Source organism: Neoarius graeffei, chromosome 14, assembly GCF_027579695.1.
Source record: "Neoarius graeffei isolate fNeoGra1 chromosome 14, fNeoGra1.pri, whole genome shotgun sequence".
NCBI classification, from domain to species: Eukaryota; Metazoa; Chordata; class Actinopteri; order Siluriformes; family Ariidae; genus Neoarius; species Neoarius graeffei.
The window spans coordinates 31300134-31316131 of NC_083582.1; the positions used below are offsets into that span (position 1 = coordinate 31300134).

At 41.7% G+C, this 15998-nt stretch overlaps 1 protein-coding gene across 2 annotated transcripts; it reads right to left on the bottom strand.

Annotated features, from left to right (window-relative positions):
- Nucleotides 1-3565: 3565 nt before the first annotated feature.
- Nucleotides 3566-14140, bottom strand: LOC132898122 (zinc finger protein 324A-like). 2 transcript variants are annotated; one of them, XM_060939523.1, is made up of 3 exons: nt 13859-14140; nt 4962-5161; nt 3566-4838 (listed from the first exon to the last, which is right to left on the bottom strand). In XM_060939523.1, exons 1-3 carry the CDS (start codon nt 13891-13893, stop codon nt 4021-4023), a joined length of 1053 nt encoding a protein of 350 aa, XP_060795506.1. In that variant the 5' UTR covers nt 13894-14140; the 3' UTR covers nt 3566-4020. The 2 variants fall into 2 exon arrangements, with proteins under 2 accessions (XP_060795506.1, XP_060795505.1); XM_060939522.1 differs by lacking the exon at nt 13859-14140 and adding an exon at nt 6625-7281.
- Between the last annotated feature and the right edge of the window lie 1858 nt (nt 14141-15998).

Genomic DNA, 15998 nt, shown 5'->3' on the forward strand with positions numbered 1-15998 from the left:
GGGCTCTCCTGTGCACAGCCTTCCTCAAGTCATTCCACAGGTTTTTGATAGGATTTGACTGGGCCATTCTAAAACCTTGATGTTCGAATTCTGAAGCTGGATTTGCACTTTGGGTTGATTTTGCGCTGGAAGATGAAACTTATCTTCATCTGTCTAATAAAGGCCTGAGTGCCTATCTTGAGTAGAGCCCCAGTCCCAGCTGAAGAAAAGCAACCCCATAACGTGATGGTGCCACCACCATGCTTCACTGTGGGTATGGTGTTCTTGAGGTATCTTGCTTCTGAAACAAAAATATCTTTTCGAATTATGCCCCAAATGTTCCACCTTGGCCTCATCATACCACAGCACATTTTGCCACACAATCTGGGGTGGTTTTTTTTTTAATGAGAAAGCACTTACATCTAGCCTCTCTACCCCACATGTGAAAAATACAATTGTTGTTACATGCAAGGAGTGACCAGTACTTATCTGAAATTCCTATAGAGAGCGTGCACGTAACGTCACGAGGTCACGTGATATTTGTTTATCTGCCATCTTGGACGGCATGGCCACGCATAGAACTTAGACGAACCCGTTCTAATTATCAGTGTGGGAGTAGATCTTTCGAGAATGGTTATATCTTGTTCAGCATTTGGTTGTACCAAAAGGAGGGTCTGTCATTTTATAGATTCCCTGCAGACGAGGAGAGACGTGCAAAATGGGTGTCCGCTGTGCGAAGAGAAAACTGGAACCCCAGTTCTACCAACCGAATTTGTAGTGAACACTTCATATCAGGTAGGTGTAATCTTCTAATTCAATACTCCTAGTACATCTGTTAAGTTGATTTTCGGATTGAATGATAACTGCATACTTAGAAACTAGACAGTACAGTGTTTGTGGCCGTTAGTCCGCTTGATCTCTAACGTTATCGAATAATAATTCTACGATATTGAATAATAATTCTGCACAGATAAAGATAGCGGTGATTTGTGATTTTTTTTTTTTCAGACAAAAACATACATATTTACAACCCTGTCATTATCTGGAACTGAGTTTAGATTTTGAACATTCTTACGATAAAACGTCCTGCATAGTCTCTTTATGATAAACGTCTTAATGTCACTTACCCGTGAGGTTATCAAGTAGACATTCTTCTTCGGAACCTTCCAGAGGTATAGTTGGGATACCCATCCCGCAACAAAATATTTATAAGCTTCCAGGCTCTTGTAAGCTTTGAGGGCTTTGCCAGTGTAACACGATTCACGATTAACAAGAAAATTGTAAATGTCGTGGTAGGCCAGATCGGGCAAATCGCCGGCACTGCAGCTCCGAATTTCCCTGAACAAGGATTGCGGCAAGTTGTATGGATCTGCAATCCCCAACCTGGAACACTTTTCCACGTAACGCTGTCTCACGTCAGTCACCTTCAAGATGCTGAACAAACTTAGACAAGTTATCGCGCGATGTAGATGGGGTATTTTCCGAATTTTCTTGGGGATTACTGCCTGGATCCATTACGCTCGCGCAAGGTAAACAATCCTGAAGCCGTCCAATATGGCGGAGTAAACACGGACGGGTCACGTGACTGCACATCCTCTATAGCTCCTTTAACGATGCTGTAGGTCTCTTGGCAGCCTCTTTGATAAGGTTTCTCCTTGGCAACATCACCGTAATGCCTCATTTTCTCCACCGTGGCCTTCATGGTACATCTGATGTTTTGAAAATTCTTTGTATCTCTGTCCTGATTAATACCTTTCGACAGTGAGTGCTTTGGAAGAAACCAAGATGTCAAGAACATTTTGCAGAAACAGCTGACCTTTATTTGCCATTCATCAGCATTATTTCACTGATGTGGATCACAGGTGTATGATAATTGCCTTCAAACAGAAGTTTAAATGTCACATGCCCTTTTATAAAATGAAATTATTCTAATGTTGTTCTTTTTTCCATTTCTATTTGTTTTTCACTTGAGTATTGTTGGTTGCTATATCACAATAAAGGCGGAAAAAGATCTGACATGAAATCAGAAAACCTGCAATTTTAACGGAGGTGTGTAGCTGATTTATGTTCACTGTATAGAACATCTGTTCCAGGAAGGGGAGCATCAGCTTTTATCAAGCCTCTTATCAGCACCATGAGATTGCTCATGGAAATGAACTTTGTCCAGCTCAGAATGTTGCGTGTTACACGTTTATAAAGGGTTTGAGAAACTGACTTCTTATTATGTAAAGTCTTCAAAAAAAAAAGCGAGGAAACTTACCCTCTTTCACAAATCAACAGGAAGATTGTCAAATCATCAGCTGGTGCAACTTTACACTTTCCTCCTTTTCAATATCAGGTTTGAAACCGACACCTAAGAGTTTAACAACCTGTCGAATGCTTTATTAGAACATTTATCAACATTGGCATCGCCTGGTACACTTAAATTTTGATGAAGCTCCAAGAGACACTTTATTAAAGATGGCCTCGTATGAACTCAGCACTACTAATTATAAAACAAAATAATGTGTTTAAGATTTCTGCAATTAGATTAGTCAGAGGGCTTTCACACTCTTCTTTTAAAATGTGCCCCGAGGTTGACTAACACCCCCCCCCCCCCCCCCCCCCAAAAAAAAAAAAAAAAACCCTCAAGAAAAGACTAATTTATTTGGAAAATCATTTATTTAAACAAAGCCCTGATAATTCAATAAAATTCCATAATCACTACTAGGTTTACATAAGCAGTCTTCATCCACTCATTCATTCTCTCAAAATAGGAAAGAAAATATATATATAATCACACAAGCATTTCCATTGCCATTTAATAAGAAGGTGCAAGTCCACACTGTCTATATGTGGCTGTATAATGTGTGTTAAAGGTGCAGATTTTAATGTTTAACTACGGAAGCCGCGAGAGGCCCTTCATATAATCTTTTTTTATTCACCTTGTTATCCCGAGATAACGACATAATTAATTCAGGATCTCGAGAAAACAACACAACTAATTCGAGATCTCAAGAAAACAAAATTATTTCATGACCTCAGCTGGATCACTGTATCTCCGTCGGTAGAGACGAAGCCGGGCCAGTCTTCTGCGGAGGTGCCGCAGACTAATTTTGAAATTATCCCTTATTAAAAGACTTAATGCAATCTCTCCCTGTGTCAACCCCTGATCAAAATACTGCTTTATTAGGTGATCGATTATTCCAGACATTCTAATGACCAAAGTTGTGGCTATACAGAATGAGAAATAGCCCCAAAGTCAGCATATCACAAGTCTCTTGGCGCACCTGAATGAACCATTTCTCAGCTGTTTACTCGAGATCATGAAATAACGGTTTTGTTTTCTCGAGATCTCGAATTAGTTGTTTTCTCGAGATCCTGAATTCATTATTTCGTTATCTCGGAATAATGGTTTTGTTTTCTCGAGATCTCGAATTAGTTGTGTTGTTTTCTCGAGATCCTGAATTAATTATGTCGTTATCTCGGGATAACAAATTGAATAAAAAAAGGATTATATGAAGGGCCTCTCTCGGCTTCCGTATTTAACGGTGTTATTATTAATTAGATCATTTCAAAAGACTTCTTCGAAAAACTGAGATTGTCATACAGTCAAACTCACTACTTTATTCTTTTCAGGTTCTGGTTACATTTTTCTGGTGTGTAAAAAAACAGGCTCCTCCCCCAGTTGGAAATAATCACAATGAGAACAACAATGTTTAATCTATAGAACGCCTTTCACCAACCCAAGGATGCTACCACAGTGCAGTCCACTTTGTTCCAAAATGGCATCTCATGAGGAAAATTATCAACCCTGGACTTGTGATGAAGCGATGTTACCATTAATACCCCATTTGATTATTTTTCTATAATAGCTTGTCCCAATGTGTTTTACTCCTCTTATATCACAGCAATTTTATCAACAATGACAATTTAAAAAAAAAATTGCCTGCTTGATGGTTGGGTGACTTTGTGACCAGCACATGAGTACTAGCACTTCCTCCAGACCTCGTGTTAGTCCTGGTCATGTCATTTACTCTAGTGAATTCCAAATGTAAAAAGTCAAACGTCTAATCCATGAGAATCTTTCCACAAGTTCTGATGCCGCAACCTGTCTCCTATGTGGATCTTCTGATGCCGCTTGAGGTTCTCCCCTCTGCTGAAGCTCTTGCCGCACTGGACGCAGCAGTAGGGCTTCTCTCCAGTGTGGACCCTTTTATGCTTCTTCAGGTCTCCTGCTTGGCTAAAGCAGCGGCCGCACACCAGGCAGCGATACGGTTTCTCGCCGGTGTGACACCTCTGATGGATCCGAAGGTTCCCGACACGACTGAAGGTCTTCCCGCAAACCTGACACATGTGATGCTCCTCGTCTCGCGGACTGTGATGCTGTCTTTCGAGTCTTTGCAGGGAAGACACTGTACTCCAACTGTTGCCTACACACCTTCCGAGTGTACCGAGGTTCGAATGGACGTACACACTCGAGCTGATGTCGTCCTGTCTGGTTGTCTGGTCTCTCAGGTCCTCACCCATGGTAACCATAACTTGAGGGGTCTGTTGTTGTTGTTGTTGTTGTTGTGAATATTCAGACACAACAGGTTCGGTTTTAATGTCTACGCATGATGAGGTGTCAGAAACGCAAGTCCCATGTTCCGTTTCCTTAATGGTGTGTTTCAAATCTGAGGTGTTGACCTGCTCGGTTCTTGATGTACTTCTATCAGGTAGCGTAAGTGCAACTTGTAGGTCACACACCGCCTCTGGCTCAGTATCTGCTTTAACAACCGAATCCTGTTTCAAACAAGAGGCATGTTGAGTTTCAGGCATTTGCTGAGACTCAGCGCCTGGGCGGTTGATGGACAAGGACATGGATGCCAGCCTCGACACTATAAAGGGGGGGGGAGAAAAAAAAACAGCAAAGCGACCCATTATTCATTTTTTCACACATCAAGCAAGAAAAATCAAAAGGACAAGCGTCTGGCTTTCTCTCATGAGAGCACCACACTCACTTTCTCTCTCTTCCTCCAGTTTCTTCAGGGCGTCCTGTAATTTCAACCGCAGTCTCTCGTTCTCCCTCTGCGTCCGAGCCGTTTTCTCCTGATATTCCAACACCGTTTCCTTCACTACCTCCAGCACCTCCTGCACCGCCGCCGTCAGCAGCTTCACCACTCGGCAGTTCAGTCGCTCCAGTTTGGACACGTTACTGCTCCTTTGACGAGATGGGGGGGGGGAGAAGAAACCTATTTCGTAAAGTCGCTCCTTACAATTTGTCTTTGCAGTCAAGGGCAAATACAGTCCCAATTACATACCGTATAACGGCGCCCAAATTACGGGCTTGTCAAAAGGCCCAAAATAGACCATACGAAAATCGCCCAAATTAGAAGAAAAAAACCCTGTTTCATAAGGGTGGAGAACCCAAAATATTTTTAAATTAATATTAAATGTCATTTTTTAGTATATATATTTCAATTTGTTGTTCAGTCGCTTCATAACATGAAGTGAACATGAAATGCGTCTAGCGGTTACCGTAAACCGTGTCTGAGTCTCTGCATACCTGCCAACCTTGAAAAAATTTTATGAGTACAATTTTACAATTTCATGAGTTCCCCCCCCCCGCATCAACCTCACCCCAACCCGGCGCGCATGCGTCCCCACAGACCACAACCACACTTTCAATCCAGTTTTATTGATTGACCTTGGGAACATAGTCCAGTTTTGTAAAACATTCCTAATGATAGACTTTGGGAAACTGTTATTGATGGCTCTTGGGAACTTCCTTCTGTTTTGAAAAGCACAACAAACATTAAATACATGTGCAAATGAAATGAAATTAAACCAGAGCCACTCTTTCAAAATAAATAACGCATTAAATTAATACAATCCCCGACTCGCTCTAGCCACCTCTGGCTGCACTCAAGTCAGAGACCATAGACATATAAACATAGACGCCGCATTGAGCTGGATGTCCCGTTGCTGGGATACGTCAGAGTGTCCGCCATATTGGATGTGGCAAATCTTCCCCGTAAACCAACGCAAGTAAATGGACTGAACTTCATAAAGCCCCTTTCTACAATAATATTTAACTCGATGCCTTTTATTCACCCATTAAGACACACACGTATATATTTGGGAAACAAACAGGCATCAAAACAACACATATAACTTTTAATGTGATGGTTATAAATAGTGTGCGAAATACCCTGTACACTGCAAACTAGCGACAGATACGCGATAGATAGCTCAGGTAAGCTAATCAGTCAGCATACCGTAGCAAGCTACCAAAACCTGAGGCCACAATAACCAACCTACAAGACTGAATATGATAAATGATGGAAATAGTGGAAAAACTGGAAATAGTGAATGAAAATAAAAATGTACTGTTTTATTTATTGAGTCACCACACAGACCTACTCTCGTTGAATAAAGTGAGCTGAATGAGCGCCAAACTGAGTTCGGCCAGGTTCTAACGTCATACCAAAACAAAATACATCACTGATTCCTTCACATTCAGAAAGGTTAAAAACATTCATCATACGTTCAAAAACGTTCATCATAGTGTGGCACTGTATTCTCTAATTCTCACTGCTTATAACTCTACACCTACCCGGTGGAGATGAGCTGGGAAACTGAAGACTGAAGGAACAGTATTGAAAAGTATTTTTCCAGTCTCACCTGTGAAAGGTAATCCCATGTGATCTCGTTTGGACGGTAAACCTGTTGGTACAGTTAAACGCAGCACATGAATGAGGCATCTTTATTCTCGGCTACTGTCTAGACGCTATACCAGAGACGGCTGAAGAATCTCCACTTTGCCACATCCAATATGGCGGCGAGGATGACGTATGATTCTACGCGGCGTCTATGTTTATATGTCTATGTCAGAGATGCGAAGGAGGAAGGGGAGGGGGTGAAGAGGGCAGAGCCACATGCTCTGGAAGAGGGGCGGGGGGATTGGGCAAAGCGTTCCATTCTGGCTTTGAATTTTCTCACAGATCAGCGGTATCAACTTCAGCGAGAACTTGACTGAAATGCGAGTTCGGACGATATGCGTACTTTTTAATGTGAAAACGTACAGTCGTACAATGAGGTAAAAATTCGTAGCGGCTACGCAAGATGCGTACAGGTTGGCAGGTCTGTCTCTGACGTCTGAATGTCGTAAAATATACTTCCTTTGTTTATGTTGTGAAATTCTCAACGATTCATGATAACACGTGGCTGTCGGTTTGTGATAATTCTAAGAGTAATAACTTTGTGTTGTTGAATGACTGTTATACTAATTATACTACTGGACCTATTATTAATACGTAAAGACATACTACAAACTATTTTATGTGGTTATATTATATATTGATATCTTGTTTTATTTTAATTGATATTATTGAATTGACATATTCTAGCTTTTTCGATATGTATCAATAGCTTAATTTAGACAGATACATACATGTCATATTTTTGATATTTTGATTGTTCTAGATTATTGTTTCACTGTTTGAGATTTTAAAGTTCTCTGCTGCCCATACTCTTGTGCAAATAGATTGATATTACATATTGTTTCCCATTTTTCATGCATATAAAAAAATTCATGAACTATTTTTATCTTTTTTATTTATTCAGAATGTTGGAGAAAACTTTGGACTTTTTAGATACAGCACTACTTTATACTTGCACATGATTATGTAATTTCTATTATTTTTATTACTTGATCTATTTATAATTGGTTATAAAAATTACTAAAAATGATACGTCAAAAATTTTCGGCACGCTACGCGCGAAAATAGTAAAAAAAAAATTTTTTGGCTCGCTATGGTGCCCAAATTAAAACCTGTCTTTGCCCCTGTCAGTTTGGTCAGTGCACTCAGCCCAGATCACCATCTCTTTGGCTCCCAAATGACTTCTTACCTTTTTTTTTTTTTTTTATTGTTCAGTATAACCTTAACATTACACACATTACGGAACATAAACACTACAGTTTGTTACTATGCTATGAAAGTAAAATTGGGGCAAGATAGTGGTGCAGTGGGTAACATTGCCACCTCACAGCTCCAGGGTCCCTGGTTTTATTCTGAGCCCGGGTTATTGTCTCTGAGGAGTTTCATATGTCCTCCCTGTGTCCAAGTGGGTTTCTTCCGGTTTCTCCAGTATCCTGCCGCCTCCCGACATGTATCTAGGTGGATTGGTGAGTCTAAATTGCCCCAAAGTGTAAAACAGTGTGTGATAGACTGGTGTCCCATCCTCCTGACACAAAGTGTTCATGGATCCACCACCACCCTGACCAGGATAAAGCATTACTGAAGAATTATGGATCAATGCCCAACGACCAATCGCTGTTCTAATCACCGCTGTTTGTCCACCCGTGCACTTCTTTGTTCTTTATTTTTTTTAACTCTTTCTGGTAATATTTACAACAAGAAAAGCAAGTTTTTCCATCCGTAAGCGTTTTCCTCACATCTATTTTCTGACTCATCGCTACCAACTACTGCTTCATGTTTAGTTTCTTAGTAGAAATGATATAATTTTGTAAACGCGCAAATGGTTAATCTGTAGTGCCACGACTAAAGACTTTTTCTTTCTAGAAGAAGAAAGTTATAATCCCTACGTGTCTTCAGAAACTCTAACTTCTTCATGTAACACATTTTAAAGTGCATTTCCTGGACCAAATTCGTTTTTTTTTTTTTAAATATGACAGTATGTCCCTTTACACACTCATCCAGAAGGGTAATTTTGCACAAGGCCATCTGTCTACAGCAGAAAAAAATAAAATAAAACACGTCTGGAAAAATCCCAAGGGAGTCTGGAGCCAGATTCGTGACGTTTAAGCATGCACCGATACCGATACTGGCATCGGCATCGGCCCCGATACTCCACTAATATACTCATACTCGTACTTGTCAAACAGTTGCCGATACCATGAACCGATACCAGTGCCGATCCCATGCGCCGATACCAATGTTCCCCGCAGCGCTTTTTGTTCCATTCGAGAGAGAAAAAAAAACTGAAGCATTGTTGAGCTCAGGCTTGAGCATAATATGATAGGCTATACCATGCGCCGATAGTGTTCCGTGAAGCGCCTTTTGCCAGCGTCCGTTCGACGAAAAAAAGCCTCTCCCAGGAAAAAAATTGTAAATCTCAAGCATTGAGCGTAGGCTAATTTCGTCAGAAGACAAAAAAAATTGTTCGACAACAACCCATTTTTCCATGACGAAGATGTGTTTGCGTAGTCATGAAACAGTGCCGTCAAAACATCTTTCCCCAACACTGTCATTTTAAACATCTCTCCACACTCCACTCCCTTTCGCTGCCATACGCAGATAGGCCTACGCTAAGATCCCCAACGTTGTCCTTTTTTAATGTTGGCTATTCGCCTAGGTAAGGGTTTTGTAGGACAGGCTACTCACTAACAAACAAATGAAAATCGGATTTTTGTATAGGTGAATCCAACCGGCAGAGTTTTTAAGTACGAGTCCAACCGGGAGAGTTTAAGAGTGAAGAGTGAGAGAGAGAGCTTTAAGAAATGGCTGATTGAGTTTTCCAACTTGTTTCAGTTGAGGGCAACGCTAAGACCAAGGAAATTGACGTCCCATCTACAGGTATGGAGCTCCACGAGCACGGGACACGATGTTGCGAATGGACAGCAACAGCGTCTGCCTAACAAGTTCTGCGACTGAACAAGAGCGTGCTCGAGGCATTCAACTCTCCTGCAGCACACAGCAGGATGTGCGCACATGCACATGAGAGGAAGGAGGGAGGGGGCATATTTTAGTCTGCATTACTGGCGATGGAAATTAAATAATACATCGTCGCCGGCCGCCACTGTTATCTTGTGCGCTCTCTGTGATGTTGCGATGGTCACTGCTCCTCCCTTTCACGCCCTTGTCTTGTTGCTAAATGTAAATGGAGTAGTTTAAGCGCACCACCAGAACAACCCTTAAGTCAACCAAGACCGCAATGTTGCGGAAGGCCGATGATAGAGGGGGTAAGTGACCAGCGGAGTGAAATGATCACGCTGCATGTGGTAACTCACTGCTCTCTCCTCCCTTCATCAACAATCGGTCTTACATGTTGCAAGAGTGCAAGTCTTTCTTGACTTTGAAAGTTGGACATTGTAATCTAATCCAAATAAATAGCAGCCTTTTTCAGAAATTGCAGCAGCTAAATATTTAATTCTTTGTGTAGGCTATTTGCAATGAGTGTAGTTTTCTGGGAGTGAATGTTGCGCGACAATCGAGAGAGGTTGCACACAGAAGCGCAGATAGCCTTGTAGCCCACGTTACACTGCCAGCAGACAGCGCCTCTTCATTTCACGGTAGCGCTTCTTTTGCAACCTTGTTATGTAGGCCTAGTAGGCCTAGCGCAGCAGCGCTTAGGTTTTGCAACATTATTGTAACAATGTTGCAAAAGATAAGCGCTACCGTGAAGAGGCGCTGTCTGGCTGTGTGACGTGGACTCAAGGCTACTCTGCGCTTCTGGAGCAGCGGAGATTGTCAATGTGAACCCGTGTGCATGATCACTCCAGTTAGAAAACAACATTCACGGGAAATAGATAAAGTAGGCCTATTAAATATTCAAATGCTGCAATTTTTGAAAAATTATATTTTAATAACATCAACAGTATCGGTATCGGTAGTACTCGGTATCGGCAAGTACTGAAATGATAGTACTCATACTCGTATCGGTTTTCACAAATGTGGTATCGGTGCATCTCTAGTGACGTTATGTGCGGAAGCGCCAGCAGGCTGTGCGAGCTTTGCACGGTTTCAGTGCACAGCCTGTGTAGACCAAGCGCTCCCATTTCTCTCTCACTGGGAAACGATGAGTACTAATCCCATCAAGATTGGTGTTGCTACACCCTCCGACGATACATCTGTTAACCATTTTAATAATTACGTGATAACGTTGAAGAAATTTGCAGAAAACCACCAGGTCGTTTTCTCAAACAAACCAGCGCTGACGTAGGATTCAGAGGGAGGCGTCCCGCACGCGACGTCACGAAAATCAATGTTTCCCGGGAAATCCAAATGCTGAGTTTTTTCAGAGGCGGACCAATTCACCTCAAATGCCTTGATTTCAACTGAATTTTTCTGGTATTGCGCAAGGTAAAAAAATTGCAGAGAATGCAGAATGTTACAGATATTTGACCAAAGTTTAATATAAAACAGGAGAATTACACTGATCTTGCTCCTGAATTTACCCGCGATATGCACTTTAAGCTTTATGCAAATGAGATCATGATGTCACTGCTCAATGACCAATCGCTGTTCGTCCACCCGTGCACTTCTTTGTTCTTTTTAAACTCTTTCTGGTGATATTTACAACAAGAAAAGCAAGCTTTTCCATCCGTAAGCGTTTTCCTCACATCTATTTTCTGACTCATCGCTACCAACTACTGCTTCATGTTTACTTTCTTAGTAGAAATTATATAATTTTGTAGACGCGCAAATGGTTAATCTGTAGTGCCAGGACTAAAGACTATTTCTTTCAATAAGAAGGATAAGATCTTCAGAAAGCTTAAAATGTGTTCCTTCTTCATGTAACACATTTTAGGGTGTTTTCACACTTGGTCCCTTTCAGCCATTTAACCGAACTCAGATCGATGACTCAGCATTTTTGCGCATATGTGAACACTCCAACCGTACCCAGACCCCTTTAAAGCGAACCGAACTGAGACCACCTCAGGAGGTGGTCTCAGTACGGTTCGCTAAAAATCAACGGTATGGTTCGCATAATCTGCGCATTGTGAACAAAAAGCGCACCGGGTTCACTTCGCCTTTTTCACTGTAGTTTAACCTTCTTCGTTTGCTGTAGTTGGTCACGTGACTGTAGCAGGGAAACTCAACTTCCTTTTGGAACTTACCACAGCCGCTTTACAGTTCTCTGAACTTACTGACTGATGAGTCGGCCACAATAATTAATATATATGAGTGATTCCACGCTTATGGGTACTGAAATGGGGACATGAACTTATTTTTAAAAATTCACCTAAAACCATTTCTTTTTTTTACCATCAGGTCACAAAACATGTAATCTTTAATGAATGATATGTTAAAAGATAACTTTAATTTTCTGAGATGTAATAAAAACATATTTATATGCCAAAGTCAGAACGTAACAGAAGTGTTGTGGACATATATATTCTCAATTTTAACAATGTAGAATTACTTTTTGAAACATAGGAAGGTGATGTTTTAGCAAATATAATTAATAAACATGTGTAGTAGAATAAACATACACATTCTTTCAATAAGATTAACATGGTATATAGCTAGATTGTAATTAATTTGTAACAGACGCGAGATGGACAATCGTAACAGAAGTAATGTAACAGACATCATTTTGGAACTCATAGGCTTGACTTTGGCATATAAATATGTTTTTATTACATCTCAGAAAATTAAAGTTATCTTTTAACATATCATTCATTAAAGATTACATGTTTTGTGACCTGATGGTAAAAAAAGAAATGGTTTTAGGTGAATTTTTAAAAATAAGTTCATGTCCCCATTTCAGTACCCATAAGCGTGGAATCACTCATATATATATATATATATATATATATATATATATATATATATATATAAAATAAATTTATTTTCCTTAATCCGCACTATTTTGATCAAAGAATACAGCAGGGCAAGCATGGCAGCAGACATTTTGATTCAAGAGAAAATTACCCAGAATTCCGTGCACTGGGGGTCTGAGGGCTCTACAGGACCTGGTGTGAACAGAAAGAGGACTGAGGCCCCATCAAAGCTTAACTGGACCAGAAAGAGAACCCAGTCCTCTTTGTAATAAATTCACAGTGTGAACACAAAAAGAATGGAGTTCTTTTTCTGTTGGTCCACTTCTTGAACTATGTTCACACTGCAAGGCTTAATGCTCAATTCCGATTTTTTTGTGAAATCCGATTTTTTTGTGAGGTCGTTCACATTAACAAATATATGCGACTTGTATGTGATCCTCAGTATGAACGAAAAGCGACCTAAAAGTGTTCCGCATGCGCATTGCAGAATATGACGACGTCACACGCAGTGAGCATGGCCAGTGTTTATGGAAGTAACCTAAAGTTTCCTGTGTATGACAGTAGCCAGCATGGAGTACCTGGCGATGATGCAGTTGTTGTTGCGATGGAGCCAGAACATGCACAATAGCCTGATGTTAAGGAGGAGGTTGGGAAGGAAGAGGGCAAGGGTTTTGGCTCAGGCGTTCTGCGGGGTAGTGACTGCAACCTCCGTTCAAAGGAACGTGTGGGTGCGGAGTCGCATTGATGTCATGCGCCATGTTGTTGTAACTTTTTTTGAGAGACCCGCCGCCTACTTCAGCGCAGAATAGTGACGTTTGTGGCTTGTTGATGACGTGTAAGTCGGATGAATGCGACCCGGCGGTTCAGACTGAAGTCGCATATGAAAAGATCGGATAGGAATCGGAATTAGGACCACATATCCAAACGCCCTGGGTCGGATTTGAAAAAATCGGATCTGTGTCGTTCATATTGTCAATAAAAGATCGGATACAGGTCACATATGGGCGAAAAAATCGGATTTGAGTCACTTCAGCCTGCAGTGTGAATGTAGTGTTAGTCCACTTAAAGAGGACCGAGTCTGGTTCCTTTAAAGGGGACCAGGTGTGAAAACACCCTTAATCTTTATGCAAATGAGACCATGATGTCATCAGGTGACTTCTAGCCACTTCTTGAGCACACATGAGCTACTTCCCCCTGAAAGGAACAGCCAGTGTTCCAATGTTTTCCCCTCAAATTTGAATCAAAAGTCCAAAACCTAGCCTATGGAAGAATTAATTAATAACTGCGTTTACACACAAGAGGTCGAGCAACTCTCTTAAATCCTCCACCTAACGACTCACTGAGCAGGAGATTAGATTAGATTAGATTTGGAAATAAAGGATGAATTACCGAGACAGGCTCTTATCCAGCGCCGCTGTTGACATGGCAACCGGTTTAATAAAGCGATAACAACGCGTTAAATTAACAGAGTAAACAAACACGGAAGCAAATTAATAACCGGTGATTAGTTAAGAGAATTTCACAGCTATGGGTTTATTTAAAAATTAAATAAATACATAAATACGAGTCATATATTCCCGAAGATATACCAAGTTAATAAACAAATTAATGTCGATTTATTTTCGCCCCTATCGCTGTTATTAGTCACACTCCTCCAACCACTTCCTACTCAGCTTTTATTTACTTCCGGTATGGGTGCCGATTTCAAAATAAAAGCTCCAAAAATTTTTGTTGCAGTCTTTTTTTTTAAGAAGAAAATATTTATTCATCACACTCTTGTGAAATTCCTCTCTGCATTTAACCCATCTGAAGCAGTGAACATACACACACACACACACACACACACACACACACAGAGCAGTGTGCAGCCATGCTAACAGCACCTGGGGAGTTAGGTGCCTCGCTCAAGGCTGTCCCATATTAACCTAACCGCATGTCTTTGGACGGGCGGCACGGTGGTGTAGTGGTTAGCGCTGTCACCTCACAGCAAGAAGGTCCGGGGTTCGAACCCCGTGGCCGGCGAGGGCCTTTCTGTGTGGAGTTTGCATGTTCTCCCCGTGTCCGCGTGGGTTTCCTCCGGGTGCTCCGGTTTCCCCCACAGTCCAAAGACATGCAGGTTAGGTGGCTCTAAAGTGACCATAGGTGTGAATGTGAGTGTGAATGGTTGTCTGTGTCTATGTGTCAGCCCTGTGATGACCTGGCGACTTGTCCAGGGTGTACCCCGCCTTTCGCCCATAGTCAGCTGGGATAGGCTCCAGCTTGCCTGCGACCCTATAGAACAGGATAAAGCGGCTAGAGATAATGAGATGAGATGAGATGAGTGCAGGAGCATAAAAATGGGATTGAGCGACCTCCTTCTATTGTTGGTAGTAGCAGCAACTAAACAGGAGGTCAAAACCGTTGATCTGTTTTCTGAGCTCAGTAGCCATGGCTGTAAGGTTAGAGAAGCAGCTTTGAGACCAAAAGGTTGCTGGTTCAATTCCCTGGACCAGCACGACTGGGTGAAGTGGCCTTAAGCAAGGCACCTAAACCCCCAAATGCTCCCCAGGCTGCTCTGGGTATGTTGGACGTCGCTCTGGAAGATCGTCTGCTAAATGCCTGTAATATAACGTCCATTCCTGTGAAGGGTCTGATCTGCCAAATGTAAAAATGATCAAATAAAATAAACTAGTGGGGCAGCACGGTGGTGTAGTGGTTAGCGCTGTCGCCGGGTTCAAGCCCTGTGGCCGACGAGGGCTTTTCTGTGTGGAGTTTGCATGTTCTCCCCGTGTCTGCCTGGGTTTCCTCCGGGTGCTCCGGTTTCCCCCACAGTCCAAAGACATGCAGGTTAGGTTAACTGGTGACTCTAAATTGACCGTAGGTGTGAATGTGAGTGTGAATGGTTGTCTGTGTCTATGTGTCAGCCCTGTGATGACCTGGCGACTTGTCCAGGGTGTACCCCGCCTCTCGCCCGTAGTCAGCTGGGATAGGCTCCAGCTTGCCTGCGACCCTGTAGAACAGGATAAAGCGGCTAGAGATGATGAGATGAGATGAGATGTCTTTGGAATACACAAAGAAAGGCAACCACCAGCCGCTGGGCTTGAACCCAGAACCTAATTGCTGTGAGGCGACCGTGCTAACCACTTACACCACTGTGCCGCCCACAGTGGTGTAGTGGGCGGACTACTTTTAGATAGTCACTGAAGAATTGGATCGATGCACCAATCATAAATCGATTATTATGGATTACTTAACAATTATTCACCGAAGGTGAAGTGAATATCGGTGAATAATATCCAAGACGGAGTTGAGGTTATTATTCACCAATATTCACTGAGCCTGAGGTGGATAATTGTTTTAGTATAAATACACAGGTGATTATTTTAAAAAAATCATATAAAAATAATTTCAAACTTCAAAAGCAGTATGCAAATGTAATAAAGGTGCAGCACAGACTTGTCACTCACCTATGCCAAGTCACATAAAATACTTTGTTTTGAAATCGATAAAGTAAATCACAATTCCACTTTACCTTTGAATAGTTTTAAAC

Excerpts from the sequence above, each read along its gene's own strand:
- LOC132898122 (XM_060939522.1), bottom strand. The coding sequence starts at position 6,704 with ATGCCTCATTCATGTGCTGCGTTTAACTGTACCAACAGGTTTACCGTC. Across the intron at positions 5,162-6,624 it reads CATGGGATTACCTTTCACAG|GAGCAGTAACGTGTCCAAAC; the intron begins GTGAGACTGGAA and ends ATCTCGTCAAAG. Across the intron at positions 4,839-4,961 it reads ACTGGAGGAAGAGAGAGAAA|TGTCGAGGCTGGCATCCATG; the intron begins GTGAGTGTGGTG and ends CCCCCTTTATAG.